General features: G+C 40.1%; 1 protein-coding gene across 2 annotated transcripts in view; it reads right to left on the reverse strand.

Moving 5' to 3' along the window:
• Nucleotides 1–25,403, reverse strand: part of WDR49 (WD repeat domain 49) — a 250,745-nt gene that overhangs the window by 118,518 nt on the left and 106,824 nt on the right. For both annotated transcript variants that reach the window (XM_060171907.1, XM_060171906.1), the window contains exons 7-8: nucleotides 24,925–25,158; nucleotides 10,630–10,794 (exon numbers count right to left, since the gene is read on the reverse strand). In XM_060171907.1, coding sequence (XP_060027890.1) covers nucleotides 10,630–10,794; nucleotides 24,925–25,158 — 399 coding nt within the window. The remainder of the gene's footprint in view (nucleotides 1–10,629; nucleotides 10,795–24,924; nucleotides 25,159–25,403) is intronic.

Raw genomic sequence — 25,403 nt, forward strand, 5'->3', positions numbered from 1 at the left:
CAGATGATGAGGTGGCCTGGTAGTAACTAAGGAGTCATCATTAAAGTATGCCAGTCTCTTGCCCTTATTGAGCTTTTGTAGTCTTACTTTGACAATGTTAGCTTTGAAGTGACTGAGGTACGTATAATAGGAGGTAGGTGAGGAGAGTAACTAGGTCTAAATAGAAACTATTTAATTAGGTACTTTATGGTGTCTTTTTAGGTATTTCTACTTGTTTCCTTTACTTATTGATTCACTGCAAACTATTGTGCATTTTTGCTTTAATGTATATATTTTCCCCTAACTTATGGATACATGTACATATGACCTATCTCATGGACCCTGGTCTACATCTAGATTTTGAGGTTTGTTAAGAAGTGCACCACCCTCCCCCAGTCCTGGAACCTTAGGATAGGGCCCACTTTCCCGCATGCCTCTCCCAATCCATATCAAATAATATTGCATCTGCCGATCGCAACCTAATCAACACAACGATTGCCACCTCAACATGCTTCAGCTCAGACTGTCTCCAGAGACTTCAGGTGTGGAATGACAACCCTTCAGCTTCATTACTCAGGTAAGACCTTTCCTTTCATAGTATTCTCTAATTCCATCCCAGGTGGTTCACTTTCTAACAAAGACCCAAAACCTAGATATAGACCAGGTTCTGTGAGAGAGAGCATATGTTCACACTTATCCATAAACTAGTGCAAAATATATACCTGAAAGCAGAAGTACACTAGAGTTTGCAGTGAGTACCCCCCTAACACTTCCTCTCCACTATTCCAACCTTTGGGTCCATGATCGCTCAACAATTTGTTTGGCTTTGTATGTTAACTCTTTTTTCAGCCACCAGGTTCCAGATGCCATCAGGATGCCGGCCATGCTTCCCTGGACTGAAGGCCCCACCAATGTGCCCTGGAGCTCCGCTTCCCCAGAGACCCACCCTACTAGGGAAAGAGAGAGGCAGACTGGGAGTATGGACCAACCAGTCAATGTCCATGTTCAGCGGGGAAGCAATTACAGAAGCCAGACCTTCCACCTTCTGCAACCCACAACGACCCTGGGTCCATGCTCCCAGAGGGATAGAGAGTGGGAAAGCTATCAGGGGAGGGGGTGGGATATAGAAATTGGGTGGTGAGAATTGTGTGGAGTGTACCCCTCCTACCCTATGGTTTTGTTAATTTATCCTTTCTTAAATAAAAATAAATAAATAAATAAATAAATAAATAAATAAATACATTTAAAAAAAAAGAAGTGTGCCACCCAAAATGGAATTATGGAGTCCTATGAGCTAGGAAAGCTCTCACTAGAGTAATGAAGCTGAAGGGTTGACATTCCAGGCCTGAAGTCTCTGGACACAGTCTGAAGTGAAGCATTTCAAAGTGGTACTGATTGTATTGATTAGGTTGGGATTAGCATGTGCAGTATCAGTTGGTATGAAGTGAGAGAATCATGCAGGAAAGTGAACTCCACCCTGGATGTTTCAGGACTGGGAGAAATGTGGGTTTTATAGAGAATGGGGAAGGTTCCTGCTGTCTTAAGAAGGCACTAGTTATTGCTATAACCAAATTACTTGGCAATTGGGTTAACTTTAAAAATCCCATTGTTAGAATTTTCTGTATCATATAAGACCTCACCATAATTTAAGTCCTTTTTATGCTATTTACATATAGCTGTATCTTATGAAGTAATGTCACTGGTTGCTTCTGTTCTCCCTGGTCTAAGCTTTTATGAGATTTAATATTTCAGAGAACAAGTCATTATTACAAATGTATTAACAATTTGAGCCCACTGTTAAAATTCAATCTGATTACCAATTTGAAGTTTTAATTGCTTAGACTGAAGGAACATATACTCAGAGCTATTGTCTATGCATCAAAAAGTTTGAGGCATTCGATCCATTTTCCCCTCTCATATTAATTAAATAGTGATTTGTGAGACTATAAGTTAATGGGAGTATGTAAATATAGTAAATACAGTTGTTGGCATATGTGTAAAATTTCTCACTTTTCTGCAAAACACTTTAAACCTCCATCTAGGTCCTCCTCCACCATTATGCACAAGACCTGAAAACCCATCCACCCAACCAGAGTTCTTTACTTTGATGCAATAAACCAAACCCAGTCCATGTTCTACTTTGTGTTTCCCTTTCTATTTTTATTTCTCAGTTTCTGTCTATGGGTGGGATCATCATAGATTCGCCCTTCTCTTTCTGGATGAACTCACTTAACATGATTCTTTCAAGATACATCAAGATGAGGTGAAGAAGGTGAATTTATCGTTCTTAACAGCTGAGTAGTATTCCATTGTGTATATAGATCACAACTTATTCAGCCACTCATCTGTTTTTGAACACTTGGGTTGCTTTCAGTTTTGGCCTATTACAAATTGTGCTGCTGTGAGCATAAGTATACACAAATCTTTTTGGATGAATGCATTGCTATTGTAGTTGTTTGAAGGTGTCATTAACCATGCCCATAGAAGATAGTAGACTTGACTGATGAATGTTGTATGTGTTCTGACTGCTCCATTATCAGGCCCCTTCCATCTCTCTAACACTGCTCATGCCTCCTTACTCCTGCAGGCAGAATATTGAAATCAGGCCAACTAGTAACCCTACAATGCCTTTCAAGTATTGAAGTAGAAAGGAGTTTTACATCTCTAACTATAAAATGAAAACTAAGTCCTAATTATTCTTGACACCTTATGCACAAGAAGCTGGTCCTCTCTGTCCAAAGTAAAATTGATACATTCCTCAGACTCAAAAATATAACTGCTAGAAAATCACCAAATGCACACTCCCATGAGTGAAGTGACATATGCTGAAGGTTGTTCTTAAAAACATTGTTGATATAAGTAAAATATTTAAAATTGATAGTCCATTAGTAAGACACTGCACATCAAAGCATGAAGTATTAATACAGTACAGTGCATATACAACTCATGTAGCCATGAAGTAGAATATGTCATTGCTCTATTTTTGTTTTCAATATTTTAATTTTCTTATTATTGGATAGAGAGAGAGAGAGAGAGAGAGAGAGAGAGAGAGAAACTGAGATAGGAGGAGAGATAGAGAAGGGAAGACACTGAGAAACACCTACAGCCCTGCTTCACCAATTGTGAAGCCTCCCCCTGCAAGTGGGGCCAGGGGCTTGAGCCCAGGTCCTTGTGCTATGTAAAGTATGTGCTTAGCCAGATGCACTGTAGTATGTCCCTGAACATGTCATCTTTGTATATTTAAGCCCTACAAAAATTCTAACAAGTATAGAATCTTATGAGCATTATATTATCTTCCTGTGCTTCAGTTTTTCTCACCTTTCAAATTGGAAAAATACAAAGAACATGCACTTCTCTGAGAGATTTATCCATGCCTATGTTCATCACAGCACTTTTTTTAATAGCCAAAATTTATGATTGACTGCAGTCCAATGACAGATGATGACTGGATAAGGAAATTGTGGTGTTTGCATACAATGGAATACTACCCTACTGTAAGAAAAGAAGAGATCTTCTCTTTTACTACAACATTGCTGAAACTGGAGGGAATCATGTTAAGTGAAAAAAAAATGGAAGGTGAGGGGTTCGGGTGATAGCTCAGAGGGTTAAGCGCAAGTGGCACAAAGAAAGGCAAGGACCGGCAGAAGGATCCAGTTCGAGCCCCTGGCTCCCCACCTGTGGGGGGGGGGTTGCTTCACAAGTGGTGAAGCAGGTCTGCAGGTGTCTACCTTTCTCTCCCCCTCTCTTTCTTCCCCTCCTCTCTCCATTTCTTTCTCTCCTATCCAACAACGATGACATCATCAACAACAACAATAATAACTACAACAAAAGCAACAAAAGGGAAAGTAAATGATTTTAAAAAACATAAAAAATGGAAGGTGAAGAATAAATACCACATGATCTCACTCATGGATGAAAAAAAATGGGAAAATATGGGAAGAAATATTATTGAACTGAAATCTGTTTTTGCAGATCCCAGGACTCAATGGGGAGGAGGGAGGATGACGGTTGAAAGGAGATTGGAGACCCAGTGGCAAATGGTGGAGAGTGATAGAAATTTGGTGGTGGGTAATTTGTGTGGACATCAAGAGGTGGAGCCAAGATGACGACTGAGAAGCTGCTAGTGGCTTGAGCTCTGACAACATCTGCTGGAAACGTTAGGATTTTTTGCCTTTAGCAGGACAGTGAATAAGGGGTCCTACTCGTGACACCAAGGAGGTGACTATAACTCAACTTGAGTTAGAAAATAGAGAAAATAGAAAGGAAATTTCTTTTTTTAATTATTATTCCCAAAGCATACTCCTGCCCCCCCAAAACCAGACCCTGGGGGCCAGAGAACTGCTCCTAGCAGGCTCCCCTGCTGAGCTTCTTTCTTTACCAAGATTCCTGGCTCAACAGGGGTGTCATTCCAATTCCAATCCTGTTCCTTTCTAAAACCCTTAGCCCTTTTTCTTTCTAAGTGGCCAATCCCAGCTACAAATATTTGACCAAGCAGAGCCTTACTCAGACAGGGAAAGACCACATGAGGTGTTTTTCTTTGTTTGTTTTTTTTTTGTTTGTTTTGTTTTGTTTTATATTCTTAACAATCAGCTGCCTCTGCTCAGGGGGGCCTGAGGCAATCTGGAGCCATCCAAGCGGAGGGCAGGACGGGTTTTTTACTCTGTTCTATTTTATTATTAATACTATATATATGCATATACCTTCCCCCCCTCCTACAGGTTGACCAGAATTAACTCGTAGTGTATTTTCCATTGCTAGGGTACTGATTGTCTTATCTATTGTGAGAGGAACTTGTTTCACTCTTCCTACCTCCCCTATCCACTCTCCCCCTTCTCCCTCCACCTAGCTAATTAAAATAATAATAATAATAATAATAAATAACTCTTTCCTTGCACTGATCTTTTATTACTGTTCTTTTTTCTTATCTCTCTCTTTTTTTTCTTCTTCCTTTTCTTTTTTGTTTTTCTCATTCTTGTCATCCTTTCTTCCTTCCTCCTTATTTGGCTTTCTGAATTCACTGATATGCATTTGTGAATTATTTTGGGGAAGAAATCTGACTCAGAGTGGACTCTCTCTTCGTGTATCTCTGCTCTACTTCCCTTTCTCCTCTTGCTACCCCTAGAATATACAGTGGATAGTAGATTTGCATAATTGTCTATTCTTGCTATCCCTTTTTTCCTTTCTCTTTCTCCTTCACTTGGATTTGGTTGTGATTTTTTATCAGCCTGGAGACAGTGTTTGTCTAACTGATATCGGTTAAACTGCTTCAATCCTTGCTTCAGTTGCTATTGTAATTTCTGAGGTTGGTGAATGCATTTGTCATAAAGGTATCTAGTATAGCGTGGCTTGTACTCAAAACACAACAACTGAGGAACAACAGAACATAAAAATAAAAAACACATTAATAAAAAAAATTAGCCAGACAGAGGATGAGCTAGAGAAAACTAAGAAAGAGATGAAAGAGCTCAAAAAGGTGTGTGGACATCTATCTTGGGTGGGAGGGTGGTAAAAGGACAAAATTACTATAAATCAATATTTCCTCAGTAAAGTGGTATTTTTTTTTTACTGGGGGTATAATGGCTTACATATAATAATGTGTAATAATATGTAAGCCATTATAATAATAATGGCTTACATATAATAATGTGTAATAATTATTACATATAATAATGTGTAAGCCATTATACCCCCAGTCAACAGTTGTTGACATTATTTGGGATATAATTTTTCATCCCCTTGGCTAGTCTCTATAAAGCATTCTCACTCCCACCCTAGTACTTCCCCCCATCATGCACCCAATATCCTCTTCACCCCCTCCCAGAGTCCTTTGTTTTGGTGCAATACACCACATTCAGTCCAAACTTCACACTATGTTCTCCCTTTCCTTACTTGTTTCTTAAGTTCAACTTATAAATGAGATCATCCAGTATTTTTCTTTCTCCTTTTGGCTTATCTCACTTAACATGGTAGCTTGACTAAAGAAGTTCTTTAAATGAAAAAGAAAGTTGGGGTAATAGCAGTAACAATCATATAAACATAAGTGTGTGTATGTGTGTGTGCAGTATGCATAATAATACTGAGTTCATAGTAAGAGTTCAATAAAAGTTACCTAACATTAATATCATTGCATGCATCCATAAAATCAATGTGGAAGACGCACCAATAAATGCAATCTACAGTGGCCTACAACTGAGATGCAAATGGTGTTGGTGTGTTGGGAGGAAGCACAAGAAACCATCAACAGGAGAAGTCACAAGAGGAGGGGGCTGGGATCAGGGTGAGATGGAGATTTTTTTTACTCTGTATTTCTTTGGATTTTGAAATGCATTAATGATTTAAAACAGACAGCTCAGAACCATGATAAATATGAAAAGACTTTTAAGTCTTTGACTAAATAGGTAGCTGGCTGGATGTTAAATTATACAAGAGATGGGAAAATGTCATTCATTCTTGTCGCTTCAGAGAAGGTTACCAGAAGAGCATAACCATAATTCATGCCTCCGGAACCATGGTTGCCAATGAGCAGAATTCTGTTGTGTGACTGTGATAAAGATAAATGGACCTTCTGTGATTATACCAGTAAATACAAATGAACTTCCCAGATGTCAAGGCTTGAGTGGAGATGTTGAGAGGTACACATCTCCTCATAGCACTTAGATCTCCTCTAACCATGGCCCTCCCTTACCAAGCCCACCTCATATGATACACATACACACACACACACACACACACACACACACAGAGAGAGAGAGAGAGAGAGAGAGACACACACACACATATAGGAATTGGAAATATAAAGTATTGGAAACACTGTTTTTATTTATAGTAAGCAAAAGGAATTATGGGAGATGAACATTATTAGCATATCTCTGACTTCAACCAAACCTCAAGAGCATATGACAGACATAGGTAAACTCACAAGGGATTATAGACATGGAAGGTTATTGAAACAAGTGTCTGGTGGAAGTAGTTCTCTTTTTCCTGCTCGCCTTTTGACTGCTGTCATTCCTGACTGATCTTCATCCTAGACCCACGCAATGCCACTATCCCCAGTACCTGGACATGTTGAAGCTGAACACTGGCTCCTGCCATATTTCTAGTTATCCTCCTTCTCCTGACTATTTTCCCATTATGGTTTTTACATGCCTAATAAACTCTTGTTGTCGCAAACAGCCATCAGAAGGTTTTTTTATTATATTTTTAATATAATACAACACTGGAAATATCAAACTGTTCCCTACTCCTGTGAAGTTCCTTCTAGAAAGAGAGAGAGAAAGAGAAAGAGAAATACATGTAGATTTGATTCATTGACCATGAAGCATCCCCCCCTGCACATGGGGTGTGGGGGCTTGAACCTGGCTCCTTGCTCAGGTCCTTAGTGCCTAGTACTATGTATTCTTAACTGGGTGGGCCATCCCCCACCCACTTCCACTCTTCATTTGTTAGTTCATTTTCATCTCCTCAATCTGTACCTGGGGTACTCACTCATCAGTTCTGCATAAACCACAGTCCACTACTCCAGTGCCATGTATTCCTGTTCTAATCCCTCTTGACTACTTGGATCAGCATTATTATCAGCATGAATCTGATCAAATCTCCCATGAGCTTGACTACTTTATGTAAAGCTACTTTCACAGATACATCTTGTACAACTGACCTTCTCAGAGGCCAAGCTCTACGGGCTTGACAAGATTCTCCCTAACCTGCTGTAGAAGCTCCTTCACAATGACCTCCACCAACTTGGAGTACAGCTACAAACTCTGTCTCATGTCCACAGGGTCCCACCTTCCTATCCAAATAGCTCTCTATTGGCCTCCTTATTATCTATTGGAATCTATCACATACCCACCTTAGAAAGTACATATCATTCATTCTCTCTGAATCCAATCATTACAGAAGTGAGAGCCGCTCGAGACTTATTCCACAAGCTGCCTTCTGTCACCTCCAAGTGTCACAAGCCATCTCCAATCAGAAACTGTCATTACTTTCAGAGTGGAGAGAAGCAAAAAAAGATTCAGTGTTGGGCATGCTTCCAGACAGCCAGTATGTGACTTGGTATGAGAATCTGATCATTTTCATAAAACAAAATGTCAATTTTCTCCCACAAGAAGTTAGTAATGGTAACAACATTTAAATAGTAATAATAATGTGGGAAGAAAATGGTAATTAATTCAAGATGTATATTAAATAAGGTTATGATTGTGAGCTAGGAAGTGGTGTACCTGGTCGGGTGTACATGTTGCCATGCTGAAGGACATGAGTTCAAGCTCCTGTCCCCCATGTGCAGTGGGGGAAGCTTCATGAGCAGTGGAGTAGTGCTGCAGGTGTCACTCTTTCTCTCCTTCCTTCCCTCTATGTTTCTGTTTCTCGTCATCTATTGTTGTGTAACATAATTGGCTGGAGATGGTGTCAGCCTGATGGAACTTGCAAGTAGCTGGAAGTCTAGCCTTCTCTCCCTGAGGGTGTGGGGTAACTGGATGCTAGGGGAGGAGGCAGTGCTGGTGAGTGACTGGTGTGGCGTTGAACACTCCAGATAGGATGATGACGCAGAGGATGGCTCTTTTCTGGGACTCAGACTCATGTAAATTTTAACCTTGCTAGTTACCTTTCTTATGATCTAACTCTTAACTCTGATTTCCTAGTGCTTTCTGTGGGACACAGTGATCCCACCTAAGGCTTCCCAGGACCCTGTAGACTTGCTGGTGACTGCAACTATGAAAACTGGGACTGAACTCCTGGTAACTCACTCTCAAACTTTCTGGACTAGCATGTTCTTAATCCCAGCTGATAATTGCTTACTTACAGTACCTAGATATTATTAGATACAGTATCACCCTAAATAAACCTTGAATTGTTTAAACCCAACCTCAGCTCCCCGCTGTGAATCCTTTTATGTACCATAGCCCAAAGCCCCTTTTAAGTTTCAGTTACAACACTCTATCACACACAAAAGGAAAAAAAAAAGGCCAACAGGCTTGTGGAGTCGTGTGTGCAACAAGTCCCAGCAATAATTATGGTGGCCCCCCAAAAATGAAATACATAAATAATAAGGTTATGATTCTTCTTCCTGCTATGTTCACAATCTCACCTGACTGCACAAAAAAGTGCAAATTTAAAAAAATATCCATTCCTTGAGTGCAGCCTAGAATATCCCTAGCTGTGACCATGGAATATGAGCTCAGACTGACAGGGATGCAGAGGTTATACAGGCTCCAGTGCTAAATATGAACAGACATGGGCTCTAGGTCAGATTGATGGGGTTTACAGTTAAGACTATTTATATACTATTCCCTTATTTGGCAGTTTCTCTCTACCCCTGATTCAGCTTTCTCGTAATATTCCCAACTCTGACACCATCTTCCTAGACAATACGTACAGCCCACCTGTATGTTAGCTGTCCAACTCAGACAAAAGTGAGTAAAGTCATGTGCCCCTTGGAATATACCTAGAGTAGACTTCCTAGCTCTTTCCAATATTAAGGCCCCAAATCTCATCTGCTCTATTGTTACCTTTAGTTTCCTGATTATTAAACAATTTGTTCTGCTTTATATCTTAATGCTTTTCAGCCACCAAGTTGCAGCTGCTACCATCACACCAACCTGACTTCTCTGGGCAGATGACCTTACCAGTATGGTCTCACCTCCCCAGAGCCTTACCCCACTAGGGAAATATAGAAACAGGTTAGGGGTATGGATCGAGCTATCAATACCCATGTCCAGCAGAGAAGCTATTACAGAAGTCAGACCTCCCACCATCTGCTCCCATAAAGATCTTTGGACCGTATTCCCAGAGGAAACTTCCAATGGAGGGGGTGAGATGTGAAACTCTGATGGTGGGAACTGTATGGAATTGTACCCCTTATTCAACAGTCTTGTCGATCATTATTAAATCACTAATTAAAAATATCCATTTCTGAATATCTTACCTTTATGCCATTTTTTAATTTCTTTTCTTTGATATGACAGAAAGAAATTGAGAAGGGAGGGGGAAGATAAAGAGGGAGAGAGTGACACCTGCAGCCCTGCTTCACTGCTCCTGAAACCTCCCCCTGCAGGTGGGGAGCAGGACTCAGAGTGTGCTTCCCACCCATCCAATATTTATGCCATTTAAAAGTTTACTTAGTTGCACTGATTTTTCATTTTATAAACAGAAGAAAGAAGGGAGGGAGAGAGGAAGGAAGAAAGGAAGGGAAGATGGAAATAGAGAAAGAAAAAAGTGAAGGAAGGGAGAAAGAAAGGAAAGAAAGAAAAAAGTAAGTAAGAAAGAAAGAAAGAAAGAAAGAAAGAAAGAAAGAAAGAAAGAAAGAAAGAAGGAAAGAAAGGACCATAGTCAAATATCATAAAAATTATTCGGGCCCCTTAGCCCCCAAACTTATCTTTTATACAAAATATTGGACAAGGCTTATGAAAATAAATAAGTCAAGTGAATTTTTTTATATGAGGACAAATTCATAAAAGAAAACTTGCATTCATTTTCCCACTGAGGTTTTTTTTTTCTAACAGCACTGTTCTTAGCTGGTTCATGCTACTTAGTGCTTCCTGTAACTCCTCTTTCAAGGCCCAAAAGGCAAAACCCAGCATAGCTCTAGCTGTATCTCTCTACCCAGCACTATCTCTAAGATCTGGATAGAAAAGCATTGAGAGTTTGCACCTTCACAGTCCCATCTGTGCTGCCAGTCAAAAGCCTGCTCTCCTTTTCATCAAGGGCCATTGTGCTGATTTCTGCATTGCTATGGCAACCAGTAAACTGTTTGATTTTCTGCCCGGTGTCCACCATCCAGAAGGAGACTGTGGATCCCACATCAGAGCTGATCACCTACAAGAAAACAGCATGAAGTCAAGCTAAAGTCCTAGAATCCACCACCTTTATTCCAATAAGCCATCTCCACTTCTGAGATCTCCTAGAAGATGGAGATATTTTTGTCTTGGCTTTTATTTCTCATTGTCAAGAGACCTGGCATTTTAATTTCCAGGCTAGGACTCAGGTGACAAAGTCAGGATTCATTCTTTGTATCATCAGAGAGAGGAGTCTACTTCCTCCCTTGACCCACCACTTAGCTCAGCATCTAGAGGTCTAGATTCTTTCAGACAATATGTGCACACAACTTTTGCATGAGAAAGCTTGATTTTATTAGACATGGGTTCCTGATAATATTTGTTATATAATAACACACTGTTAACTATAAACTTTCGCTTAGTATTCAGAAAAGAAGTATCAGTAAAAGCTCATTTCATCAAAATTGTTAGAACTATCATTCAATTTTATTTTGTCTTGTTGCCACAGGGTTACAGCTGAGGCTCAGTGGCTGCATGGCATCTCCATAGCTCATGGTCATCACTATTTTTTCTCCCTTTTACCATGTAGACAAAGAGAAAGGGACAAATGGAGAAAAGTAAAAAAGACATATACCTGCAGCACTGCTCCACTGCTAGTGAAATCCCCCTCCTCCCGGGATGTAGGTGGGGAATGAGGGCTTGAACTCAGGCTTGAATGTGTGCTCTCTACTGAGTGAACCACCACCTGGCCCTATAACTACAGCGTTCATGCTGTCAGCTCCTATCTTCATCATTTTTCAGGAAAGTGAACCCAGAAAGGTTAAGTAGGAATCTGCATATGTGCTTCAAGATAATGACAAACCAGTGGGTTAAGCGCACATGGTTCAAAGCACAAGGACCGGCCTAAGGATCCTGGTTCGAGCCCCGGGCTGCCCACCTGCAGGAGAGTCATTTCACAGGCGGTGAAGCAGGTCTGCAGATGTCTATCTTTCTCTCCCCCTCTCTGTCTTCCCCTCCTCTCTCCATTTCTCTCTGTCCTATCCAGCAACAATGACATCAATAACCACAACAATGTTAAACAACAAGGGCAACAAAGTGGAAAATAAATAAATATTAAAAAAAAAAAGAAGCAACCAGATGCCAGAAGAGAGATGGACTTAATTTAACCAAACAATGGAGCCAGGTAGTGGTGCAACAGGTAGAGCATATATGCTACCATGTGAAAGAACCCAGTTTCAAGCCCCTAGACCCCACCTCCAAGGGATGGAACTTCACAAATAGTGAAGCAAGGCTGCAGTTCTCTCTCTCTCTCTCTATGTCTCTCTATCTCTCTTTTTCTCCTTCTCTTCTCTCTCTCTCTCTTTATTGCCATTAGGGTTATTGTTGGGGCTTGATGCCAGCACTACAAATTGAGAGAGGAAGGGGAAATAGAGGAGAGAGAAAGATACCTGCAGACATGCTTCACTGCTTATAAAGCTTCCCCCTGCAGGTGGGGATCCAGGGCCTCAAGCCCAGATCCTTGTGCAGGTCTTTGCACTTAGTACTATGTGCGCTTAACCAGGTGCACCACTGCCTGACCCCCTCTCTCCCTTTCTATCAAAGTGCTGTGGAGACCTAGAGCCAACACCACTTGACAGATGCAGCTACAGGAAGGTGCTACCATTCTTAAGGTTTATTTTCTGTATTGATTTTACAAGTGAAAGGGCAAAGACCACTCTGACAAGTGCAGCACCAGTGACTCCACTGAGAACCTTATCTTGAGTATCTGTATTCTCCTTTTTTTTTTTAAACCACAGCACTGCTCAGCTCTGACTTACAGTGGTGTGGGGGATTGAATCTGGGATTTTGGAGCCTCAGACATGAGAGAGTCTTTTTGCATAACCATTATTATCTACCCCCTGCCCCATCTTGAGTATCTTAACCTTATCCACTGTGTCACCTCTCAAGACACTTTATCTTTTAAAATTACTTTTATTTAGGAGACTTTACTTTTTCTTTTCCCATTTCTTTTATTTATTTTTACTGTTCTTTTTATCTTATTTATTATTGGATGGAGACAGAGATAAATTGAGAAGGGAGGGGGATATAGAGAGGAAAAGAGACAGAGAGATACCTGCAACCATGCTTCACCTCTTGTGAAGTTTTCCCCCTGCAGGTGGGGACCAGGAACTTGAACTTTAGTTTGTGCCCTTAACCAGATGCACCACCACATAGCTCTCTTCTTTTTTTATAGTCAAAGATAAATGGGGGTGGAGAGAAGGAGAAAGAGACACCTGCAACTCTGCTGCACCACTCTTAAAGTCCCCCTCCCTCCACAGGTTTAAACCTGGGTCCTCATGCATGTCAATGTGTGTATTCTACTGGGTGTTTCATTGCCTCAACCCTAGGGCTTTAGTTTTAACAAGTTGATTTTGTCCATAATAAAGGCAAGGCACAAATATTGGCATCTCATGTACATGCCACAGGTTGCTGCCAAATTCCTTTATGCTTTGTGCTTACTCTTGAATGCCTCTTGTTGGGCACGAACTGAGCTTGCAAAGATAGTGGCAGTTTGCAGAGAAAAAATGGTGCTGTCCTGATGGCTACACTCCAGTGCAAACAGGCGTCACCAGCTAGTTCCTGCTCTAAGCAATGCTGATTCCATGTTACACACCCAAGTTCATAATTATTTAGGGTCAGGCAGGTCTTCTTGAATTTCTCATCTGAAACTGTCACAGACTCTAGGAGAAGATATAAAACTGTCTCAGTGTCCCCCACTGTCAAAATTGCCATTCTGACAAAACAAGGCATTTTTGTTGTTGTTGTCTTGTAAGTACATGGTCAGCCCTAGCTTTGAGCAGAAAGGCATCAGAATCACAGCAGCAGATGTGACCGATTATTAAGAGTCCAGGCATCCAAGTTCTCTGCTGCTGATACTTTTAATGTCTAGTCAGTGATGCTTTTGCTTCCAGGTTAGTCACTTCATCTCCATTTTCTTATCAGCTCTCTAGGAGTTGCGTCTCAGAAAGAGGCAAAGGGAAGAGTATAATAATATCTCAGCATCCCTACAACAACAACAAAAGCTATCCTCTATTGCACCAAAGTGAAGGACTCAGGGAATAAGGGAGTGTTCAGGTCCTGCAACAAGATAGTGGAGGAGGATCTAGATGGGGGGTTAGAGTGTTTTGTGGAAAACTGAAAAATGCTACACATGGACCAACTACTGTATTTACTGTTGACTGTAAACCATTAATCCCTCCAATAATTTTTTTTTAAAAAAAAAAAAGGTTATCCCCCTTTCCTAGATTCATTTACAACTCCTACTTGGAATCCATTTTTGGAGTCTGTTAAACTTCCATAGTGAAGCACACAGAATGAAGCCAGTGTGGATACAATAGCAAAAACTGTCTGCCCTTAAGGCCAAAGGGAATAGACACCCACCTGGGGGGAATATATCCTCTTGACAACAACAATCATGTAAACCAATGTTCCCTTAATAAATGATAATGAAGTTAGAAGGGGAACAAAATTGTCTACCTTTTCAGTGTCCTTACATATGGTCTCTCTCTCTCAGTGTGTGTATATTTTCTTTATTTTTATCTTTAAAATATCTACAAGGGAAATATTTACCATTCTTATTTTATAGAGGAGAGTTATATCCTCTCAGGAGAAAATAATTAAAGTCTAGTCTCCTGGGGATTTAGCAGAGGCTAGTTGACCTAAGGTAACAGAACTGCCCAACTCCAGCTGGGTCTAGCCCTCTAGTTACACATAAGGCAGGAAGCAGCCAATGTGTGAAGCCTATACACCAGAAGTGTAGCCCTCACCATGATGGGAATGAGGTTATCACACTCTGAAATCACAAAATACTTCCTTTCTCTTGGACCTCACCCTCATATTACTAAAGACTCATTTTCCTTTACCCAGTAGAACATAGTTAACAAGAAAAATATTACAAAGCACACTAAAAGCCATACTAACTAAGAAGGTACCCTCAAGTAATGTCGGACACCAAACCACAATTTCAAGAGCTTCACTTAGCACCTAGCAGGTAAATTAAAAATAAAAACGCCTAAGAATATCACGTTCAGGGAGTCAGGAGGTAGCTCAGCGGTTAAGCACACGTGGCACAAAGCATAAGGATCCCAGTTTGAGCCCCCAGCTCCCCACCTGCAGGTGAGTCACTTCACAAGCGATGAAGCAGGTCTGAAGGTATCTATCTTTCTCTCCCCCTCTCTGTCTTCTCCTTCTCTCTCCATTTCTCTCTGTCCTATCCAACAATGATGACATCAAGAACAACAACAATAATAACTACAACAATAAAAAACAACAAGGGCAACAAAAGGGAATAAATAAATAAATAAATATTAAAAAAGAGAATATCACATCCAAATGACTGAAACCCACACAATAAAGGAAGCATCTTGAATTAGGATAAAGGAAGAAGATACCTTACCCACAAAGATACTAATCACATCTGACTTCTCAGAAAACATGTAATCAAGAAAAAAAGTGTAAAATATTTAAAACAAAAAAAAAACACCAGCCTAGAATTACATAGCTCATGAAGTTTATATTCAAAATAGGAGATACTTTTTCAGACAATCTGAGAGAATTTGTAATCAGAATTTGTATACAACATGTTCAAGAGAGTTTCTTTGTTAACTTTTGACCTATTTATTTGGTAGAGACAGAGAGAAATTGAGTGGAAAGGAGCAGATAGAGAGGGAGATAGAGAGAGACAAGGAGACATCTGCAGCCCTGCTTCACCATTCATGAAACTTTCCCCCCAGCAGGTAGAGATGGAGGGTTTGAACTTGGGTCCTTACACACGGTAAAATATATGTTCTACTGGGTGTGCCACCATTCAGCCCTGAAAGGAGTTCTTTAAAGAGAAGAAAATGATTGTGTCAGAGAATCATATCTATGTAAAGAAAAGATAATGGAAGCAGGAATAAGTGAAAGTAATTTTTTTCTTATTCTTAAGTAATCTACTAAACATTTTTCTTTTTTAAAAATAATAATATATTAAAATATGTATGTTTATGCATACATATTACATATATATCAGATGTATATGTTTATATAAGTGAAGTTAATGTATCAGTGACACAAAGGATGAGAGAAAGTAGATTATTTAGTTATTGTAAGTTAGTTAAACCACCTATGAAGCAATACAGTGTTATTTGAAAATGAATTTGGGTTAGTGATAAATTTCAAGTCCTAAGGAACGAGAATAAAAAATATCATCAATATGCTTAGGTAGAAGAGAAAATGGAAAATGGAATCACATAAAATGTTCAAACTACCAAAGATAAAAAAAAAAGAGCGTAGCAAAAAAATAAGAACATGAGTATCAAATCAAAAACAGTAACAATACGGTAAACATTAATTCAACTATGTAAATAATCTTTCTGAATGTCAATGGTCTACATGCACGAATCAAAGACAAACAGATAGACTAGAGCAAAAAGCAAGACTCAAGTATAAGTTGTTTACAAGGAAAGCTTCACTTCAATTATAACACATACAAGTTAAAAGAAAATACAGAAATGTATAATATGTCAACATTAGTCAAAAGAAAAAAAAGCATTGGGAGTTGGAAGGTAGCGCAGCAGGTTAAGTGCACATGGCACAAAGCATAAAGACCAGAGTAAGGATCCCTGTTCGAGCCCCCGGCTCCCCACCTGCAGGGGAGTCGCTTCACAGGAGGTGAAGCAAGTCTGCAGGTGTCTGTCTTTCTCTCCTCCTCTCTGTCTTCACCTCCTCTCTCCATTTCTCTCTGTCCTATCCAACAATGACCAACAGTAAGAACTACAACAAGGGCAAAAAAAGGGAATAAAAAATTTTTTTTTTAATTTAAAAAGAAATCATTGTCATATTCATTTCAGAAAGAACTGATTTTAAGTCATGGAAAGTTATTAGAGATAAAGAAAGACATTATATAAAGATCAGAGGTTGATTTTCCAAGAAAACATTAAAATTCTTCAAGTGTGTGTCTGTCAACTACCCTAAACTACTCAAGGCAAATCTGGTAGCACTACAAGGAGAAATACAGGACTTAGGGCCAAGTGGTGGTACAGCTGGTTGAGCACACATGTTATAAGGCACAAGGACCCTGGCTCAGAAGCCCAGTCACTACCTGCAGGGGGAAGGAAGGCTTTGCAAGTGGTGAGGCAGTGCTACAGGAGTCTCTCTGGCTCTCTTCCTCTCTATCTCCCCCTTTCTTCTCAAGTTTCTGACAGTCTCTACCCAGTAAATAAAGATAATTTAAAAAAATAAAAAGAAAGATACAGGACTCCAGTATTACAAATGAAGATTTCAATAGCTTTCAAAACAGGAACAGAACCAAAAAGAACAAAATTAGTAATGACATAGTGGAACTTGACAACACTGGCAATGGACTACTTCATCTGACAGTATCAGGATACACTTTCTCCTTAATTCACATAAAACATTCACCAAGAAATACCACATCCGGTGTCATAAAATGTATCTTAGTATACTTAATATAAGAGAAATCACATCTTGCCTGGTCTCAGGCAACAGTGAAGTTCAACGCAAACTTAGTAACAGAAAGATCACTGGAAAATACACAATAACTTGGAGGTTAAGCAACACTCTTCTAAATATTCTTTGGGTCACATAAGAAATGGCAAGAGAGGTGTTTAAATATTTTAAATGAAAATTAAAACACTCTCTTTCAACATCATACTGGAAAATCAAGTGCCACAGACCAGTAAAAGAAATAAAAGGTATCCTGATGTGACAGAAAGACTGAAAATGCCTTTATTAACAGATGCTGTGATTTTCACATAAAAGATCTGAAATAATCAGATTTTGATTTGTATTGCATGGAAGCTAGAGAGTAAATTGAGAAGTGCTGAACATTTGACAACATTGAATCTTCCTATTTATGCACAACTATCTCTCCATTTATTTACTTCTTTAATTTTCTCTGTCAGGGTTTTATAATTGCCCTCATATGCACATTGCATATTTTTGTTCCATTTATGCCTCAATACCTAATTTCTGTTGATGCTAATGTAAATGACATTGTGGTTTTCACTTCAAATTCCACTTGTTTACTGCTGCTATATGAGAAACCAATAGACTTTTATGCATTAACTTTTTATTCTGCAATCTTTCTGTAACTGCCAGTTAGTTCCAGAAGACTTTTTATTGATTATTCCACTGGTCAGTGTGTCTATTCATGTTCCAGTACCAAGAAGTTTTTATTACAATGGCCCTACAATAAAATCTGAGATGTGTGATGTATGATGACTCCAGTTCTGTTCTTTCTTCTCAAAATTGTTTTAGCAATTCTAGGTCTTTTCTGGTTCCAGAAAACCATTTGTAGCATTTGTTCTATTCTCCTAAAACATGTGGTTGTGATCTTGATGTGGATGGCATTAAATTTGTATATGGCTCTGGGTAGTATATTCATTTTGATGATGTCAATTCTTCCAACCCATGAACATGGAATATCTTTCCAATTCTTTGTGTCATTTTCAGTTTCAATAATTTTCAGTATACAAGTCTTCCACTTCTTTGGTTAGGTTTATTCCTAGGTATTTTATTGTTTTTGTTGCTATAGTAAAAGGAATTGATTTCTGGATTTCATCTTCTTCTAACTTAGTATTTGCATAGAGGAATTCCACTGACTTTTGAATGTTAATTTTGTAGCCTGGCACCTGATGATTGTATTCCCTGATGATTTCCAAAAGCTTCTTGCTGGATTCCTTAGGTTTTTCTATGTATACTATCATGTCATCTGTAAATAGGGAGAGTTTGACTTCTTCTCTTCCAATCTGTATCTCCTTAATTCCTTGCTCCTGCCTGATTGCTATGGCAAGAACTTCCAATACTATGTTGAATAGTAATGGTGATAGTGGGCAGCCCTGTCTAGTACCTGATCTGAGGGGAAATGCTTCCAGGTTTTCACCATTGAGTATGATGTTGGCTATAGGTCTGCTGTATATAGACTCCACTATCTTGATGAATTTTCTATCTATTCCCATTTTTTGTAGCATTTTGATCATAAAGGGATATTGGACTTTGTCAAAGACTTTCTTTGCATCTATTGATATGACCATGTGGTTTTCGGTCTTGCTTTTTTTGATGTGGTGAATCATATTAATTGATTTATGTATATTAAACCAACCTTGCATCCCTGAGATAAACCCCACTTGGTCATGATGAACAATCTTTTTAATATACTGCTGTATCTGGTTGGCTAGAATTTTGTTCAATATTTTTGCATCTATGTTCATCAGAGATATTGGTCTGTAGTTTTCTTTTTTGGTTGTGTCCCTGTTTGCTTTTGGTATCAGAGTGATTTTGGCTTCATAGAAGCTGGAAGGGAGTATTCCAGTGTCTTCAATCTTCTGGAAGACTTTTAAAAGTAGAGGTATTAACTCTTTATGGAAGAGTTAATACTTCTATGGTCGCAGGTGATCTCCTTTGGTATTTCTAGTTGACCCGGGAGAGGGAAGGAGAGAAACACAGCTGCTCCTGCTCAGTAGCCTCACCTCTGGAAGTCAGAGATTTTTTTTTAAATAAACAATATAGAACTACATTTAGCAACAAGGAAATCTGTTCCAATATATTATTTAATAAGAAAGTAGGTTACAGACAGGTTATATACTATTTATGTAAAGTAGTCTCTATGCAGAGAGATGTTTCAAACATATTGATAATGTTTCAGCCATTTTTAGTTCCTTATAGATTTATTGCATAATTTTAATTCCTTGTGCTAAGTATGTAATATTTTATTGAGCCTTTCAGTGACAGAAGTAGTAAATACCATGGTCAAAATTTGATGATGCCTCAATACTCAACCTGACTACAAATATGTGTGTCCTAGATTTAAAACTAGCAGAAATACTGACAATTTTCACAAAAGCACAGGACACCACAAAGTGAAGATGAGAAACACAGTGGTAAATCATATATTGTGTTCACTCCAGTTAAGATGACATCTAGAAATACATATTTAAGGTTTCCGAACTTAGATCAAATTAGCATGGCAATTTAGCAGGAAAGCTCAAAGAAAACAGGTTGGGTTGGGTATAACAACAATGACACTCAATGCTTAAATAACTGGGAGAAAGATTAAGGTCATCAGATAAAGTGATGACTACAAAAGTTGGATAAGGGAAAGAGACTGGCCCACCAGTCAATACCACACCACCTCATCATCTGGGGTCCTAGCCAGGGAATCCTTGGATTCCCACACACACATGATGGGCCTAGACTTCTAATGGACCGCTCTCTGCACCAACACTGGTCACTTCCATCAAGAAAATCATCATAAACCTTCTACTTGTAGGCCCTTCCAGGACCTTGCCTTCACCATAATGCATTGATGATAGGGACAGCTCCATTCTCCAAAGGGAGGCTGAGGTATCCTGCCTTGCCATTTGAGGAAGACTGGTCCTGAAATGAGTGCAGCCTGCAATGTTCCAAACTGTGACCAGGAGCTGCAAGCTCAGACCAATAGGGACTCAGAGGTTACACAGGCTCTGGTGCTAAATATAATTATATATATGCCCTGGAGCAGGTCGATGGAGGTGAATAGTTAACTTTACCCACAGAGTTTCTTTCAAGAATGGGAGCTATCACTGCCCTAATCCAACTCTAGCCCTTTTCTCTAATTTAACACAATTTTCTCAAACAATGGTTTTATCCAACTTCATGCTAGCTATCAAACTCAAGCAAAACTACCATACCTGTGGGTCCCTAGAAACATGCCTAAAATGGACTTACTAGCTTTCTTCCACCCTGAGGTCCCTAATCTCATCTGCTCTGTTCCTTATTTTTAGTTCTTGTTCATTAACCTTTTTGTTTCACTGTATGTCTTTCCACCTTCCAAATACCAACTTGAAGATGCTACCATGATTCCATCCTGACATCTCTGGACAGACAACCTCACCAATGTGTCCTGGAACCTCGCCTCTCCAGAGCTCTAGCACACTAGGAAAAGACAGAAGCAGCCTGGGGGGATGGATAAAATTGCCAATGCCCATGTCCAGCAGAGAAGCAACTACAGAAGCCAGAACTCATATCTTTTGCAACCCAAAAACTATCTTGATTCATACTCTGGGGGCTGGGGGTAAAGTGATAGGAAGAAGAGCGTAAGAGGGCTATGAACTCCAGCTCCATCAGGACCCAAAGAGACAAGAGGAAAAAGGAAAGAACATTTGTTTTTGTCATTTATTTATTTACCAGAGCACTGTTCAGCTCTGCCTTATGGTGGTACAGGGGGTTGAACCTGGGGCCTTGGGGCCTCAGGCATGAGAGTCTCTTTGCACAACCATTATGCTATCTATTCTCTGGGAGGAACATCTGGATATAGTAATAGGATCATGAGTGGCTTGGAGGGGAATAGAGGACTGTACCTAGAAGAAAAAGGGGCAATTATGCACAAATCTAGATAGTTGTAGTGATGACAGTTAACCCATATCTGCACCTTTGGGAGAACTGAGATTGTTTGCAATGGAGGGATTGCAAACAGATTGAGAACTCTGGTGGTGGGAATGGTGTGGAATCATATCCCTATTGACATATAATTTTGTAAATCAATATTGAATCATTAATAAAAATAAAATTTAAAAAATGAAGAATAAATAACATGTTAATATATTGGCTAAATAAATAAATATTATTATTTTAGGAAATTTCTGCTGAAGACCTCAATACAAAGGCAGTTTATCAGAATTGCCTGGAAGACATTTAGTTACTTCTGGTCTTTCAAAACTGTGCATTTCTCATTTGGACTCCATCCTGTTCCAACTTGTTCTGCCACTAGCTGGGAAGGGCAAGCTTTGCTGAGGGGGGAAGGGAGAAGTGCAGTTCTTTTTTTCAAAGATTTACTGCTTCTTTCTTCCTTTCTTTTACTTTACTGGGGGCTTAATGGTTTACAGAATAGCTGTCGATACATGAGTACAATTTCTCATTTGCCAGTGATACATGCCTCCCCCAGTTTATGTCCTTTCCCCACATCATGCACCAGATCTCAATGCCCTCTCCACCTCCTTCCTGTCCTCCCTTCCCAAAGTACTTTGCTTTGCAATACACCACACACAGTCCATGTTTCACTTTGTGTTTTCTCTTCCTTTTGTAGCTTCACAATCATTTTTTTTTCCTAGACTAGTATGCAAGCAAGAGCAAGACTTTGAAAAAAGAACCGCACTTCCCCCCACCCCCCACCTCAGCAAAGCCTGCCCTCCCATCTAGTGGCAGAACAAGTTGGAACATACTCCAAATGGAGGAAAAATAACAGGGGAAGATGACCAGAGGGCTCTGAAATTCAATTCTCCCAGGACCCTGAAATAGAAGAGGAAAGAAAGGAAGGACACTCAGAAGTAGCATAGGTATAGGAATGACCTAGAAAGGAATCGAAGTAGGCTGGCCAGTAGCACACGGGGTTAACACATTGTAGGAAGCGCAAGGACAGGCTCAAGGATCCTGTTTGAGCTCCCCAGTCCCCACATACAAGGGAGTCACCTCACAAGCAATGAAGCAGGTATGCAGGTGTCTTTCTCTCCCCTTTATATTCCCCCCACCTCTCAGTTTCCCTCTGTCCTATACAATAAAAAATGTAGAAATGGCCTCCAGAAGCAGTGGATTTGTAATGCCAGCACTGAGCTCCCATGATAACACTGGAGAGGTTAAAAAAAAAAAAAAGGAATAGAAAGCAGGGCCAAAGGAAATATATACATATATACATATAAACATAGATAACTATATAGAATAGTCAACCCATATCTGTGATCTTGGGAGGACTAGTACAGTTTCCAATGAAGATAATGGGGACACAGAACTCAGGTGGTGGGAAAGGTGAGGACCCTTGTTGTCTTATAATTTTGTAAATCAATATTAAACCACTAATAAAAAAAAGAAAAATGTTTCTTTATAACAGTCTACCATTTGGAAGCACTACGTATATGATACACAGCTCTATGGGCTTTACATATCTATTAATTGTTTTAATAGAGGCAAAGAGAATGAAAGAGATCGCAGCACTGAAGCTTCCTTCAGTGTTGGGGTGGGGGAGGCTTGAACATGCCAAAGCAGCACACCATCCAAGTGAGCTATTTCACCAGCCGCATAATAATCTGTAAATTGTTTCTCAGCAAAGTATTCAAAGACACACTCTCCAACCCAACATGATACTTCCTACATCTCCTAAAATATGAGCTTGTTCTGTCCAGTGATAATGTGCACCTATGTGTGTTCTGTTGGCTTTAATTCCGTGTTACTAATGCAAGATTCCATTTCTTGTCTGAGTCCCATTTCCTAAATTCCTTGAGGACTATTGCTCAATTGAAAGCCAGGCAAGAGAGGAACTCTATATCTACCCACAAAGCTAGCACCCCTCTCTCTCTCTCTCTCTTTCTCTCTCTCTCTCTCCTTCTCTCTCTCTCTTTCTCTTTCATTCTCCTTTTTTTTTATGACATTTTAAAACTCAATTAGCAAAATGTGGGCACCTGGGAGTGGGATTAACTGATTGCCTTCATGAAGTGCAAGTATTTATATATGTTTTCAACAAATGGAAAGTGAACCTGGGTGTTTTGGAAAGGAGACTGATTTGAGAATAGACAGGAAGCAGAGCTGTTGGCAGCAGTGACATAGTGCCCTGCTCATTATTGAGAACAGCTCTCTACCCCTAGCACACAATATGCAGCTGGCAGAATCTGCTACAGGAGGTAAGAGGCAAGGGTTGGAGTGATCATTTAATTGGCCACAAGCTGTGCATAAGGGCTGCGGTGTACACATTACCAGGCACAAGGACTGGAGTTCAAGTCTCTGGTTCCCCACTTTCAAAGAGGATTTTCACAAGCAGTGAGGCAAGGCTGCAGGTGTCTCTCTGTCTCTCCCTTTCTGTCTCCCCCTTCTCTCTCCTTTTCCCTCTGTCCTATTCAATATTAAAAAAAAAAAAAAAGAAAAGAAAAGAAAAAAGAAAAAATGGTCACAAGCTAAATGAGGGATGTCTGCCGGGTTTCTACTGTGCTGGTCCAGCCTGATTAGAGGTGATCACTGATGCAATGGTGCCCTCTGGAGCTCCCCTTACTGCGCCCCTGGCCTATTCCACCTGCCCTGTTCTGCATCCACTTCTGTTCTGGGAATATGGCCTCATCTGCATGCCAATGGCATTCCCCCTTCAGTGGCCACAGAGCCCCATCATTACAATGGAAGTGAAGAGACAAATAGCACCCGTGCCGCATACCATCATTCTAAATCATTTTATTAGGCCATTCTGGAAGGCTGCTGCTGAGCCACTGCAGTGGACATAAAGAGAGAGGGAGATAGAAAGGGAGGGAGAAAGTGAGAGAGAGAGAGAGAGAGAGAGAGACTGGTGAAAATAGACCTCTGCTAATTACATTCCATGCATATTTCAGAATTTCTCACCAGGATGCCAAGCAATGGTGCATAACAGAGAACCAGGTAGGGCCTAGGGACATAGCACTTGGTTATGCAAAGTGATTCTCATGCCTGAGACTCAAAATCCCAGGTTCAATCCCCTACACCATCACTAGCCAGAGATGAATGATGGTCTGAGATAGATAGATAGATGATAGATAGATAGATAGATAGATAGATAGATAGATAGATAGATAGATGAATAGATGATAGATATACAAATGATAGATAATATACAGATAATAAGATAGATGATAGATGTTGATAGAGTGTGAAAGAAAATGAGAGGTACACCACCACTCAGAACGTTCAACCATTATTTTTTGTTTGTTTGTTCAGAAACAAAAAGAGAAGAGATAGAAAAAGAGAGAGAGTGGGTCCGGGAGGTGCCGCATAAGGATAAGGCACTGGATTCTCAAACATGAGATCCAGAGTTCAGTCCCCGGTAGCACATTTACCAGAGTGATGTCTGGTTCTTTCTCTCTCTCCTTCTATCTTCATGAATAAGTAAATAAAATATTTTTTAAAAAGAGAAAGAGAGAGAGAGAGACCACAGTACTGAAGCTTCTTTCAGTGTAGTGATGGCCAGGCTTGAACCTGTGTCACACACATGGCAAAGCAGCACATTATCCAAAGGAGCTATTGTGCCACCATTACCACTCCCCCAACATTTCTTATGTATATTTCTTTTACTCAGTTTACCTTCAGTTTTCCTGTAACTGCCTGAAGGTCCTGTGTGGGCAAAGGGACTGAGAAACATCCTTACCTGTTTCAGGACTGAATTGTACAGGACACAGGTGACAGCTTGCTGGTGGCTCCTCACCCTTGTACTACCTTCCCGCTTCATGGCCAACAATGCCAGCTGGTGATTAAAGGAGATGAACAGCCGGCCGTGGGCCTCATCAAAGTGAAAGAGGCACCGGAAGTCCTGGCTTCTAGGGAAAGAACAAGCTATCCTCTGGATGGGCAGCTGGTGTTGAATATCCCAGAGTCTCAACACCTAGAGGGAAAGTGACACAGTCACATGGTTGTGGACTTGTACAATATCTGGTGAAATCAAAACCTTGTTATAGTGGGGCTGGGTACTGGTGCACCCAGTTTAGCACACACACATTACCATGCCCAAGAACCTGGGTTCAAGCCCCTGATCCCTATACGCAAGGGGGAAGATTACAAGCAGTAAAGCAGAGCTTCAGTTGTCTCTCCTTCCTCTCTATCTCCCCTCCCCTCTCAATTTCTCTCTGC

This window comes from Erinaceus europaeus, chromosome 14, assembly GCF_950295315.1.
Source record: "Erinaceus europaeus chromosome 14, mEriEur2.1, whole genome shotgun sequence".
Taxonomy (NCBI): Eukaryota; Metazoa; Chordata; class Mammalia; order Eulipotyphla; family Erinaceidae; genus Erinaceus; species Erinaceus europaeus.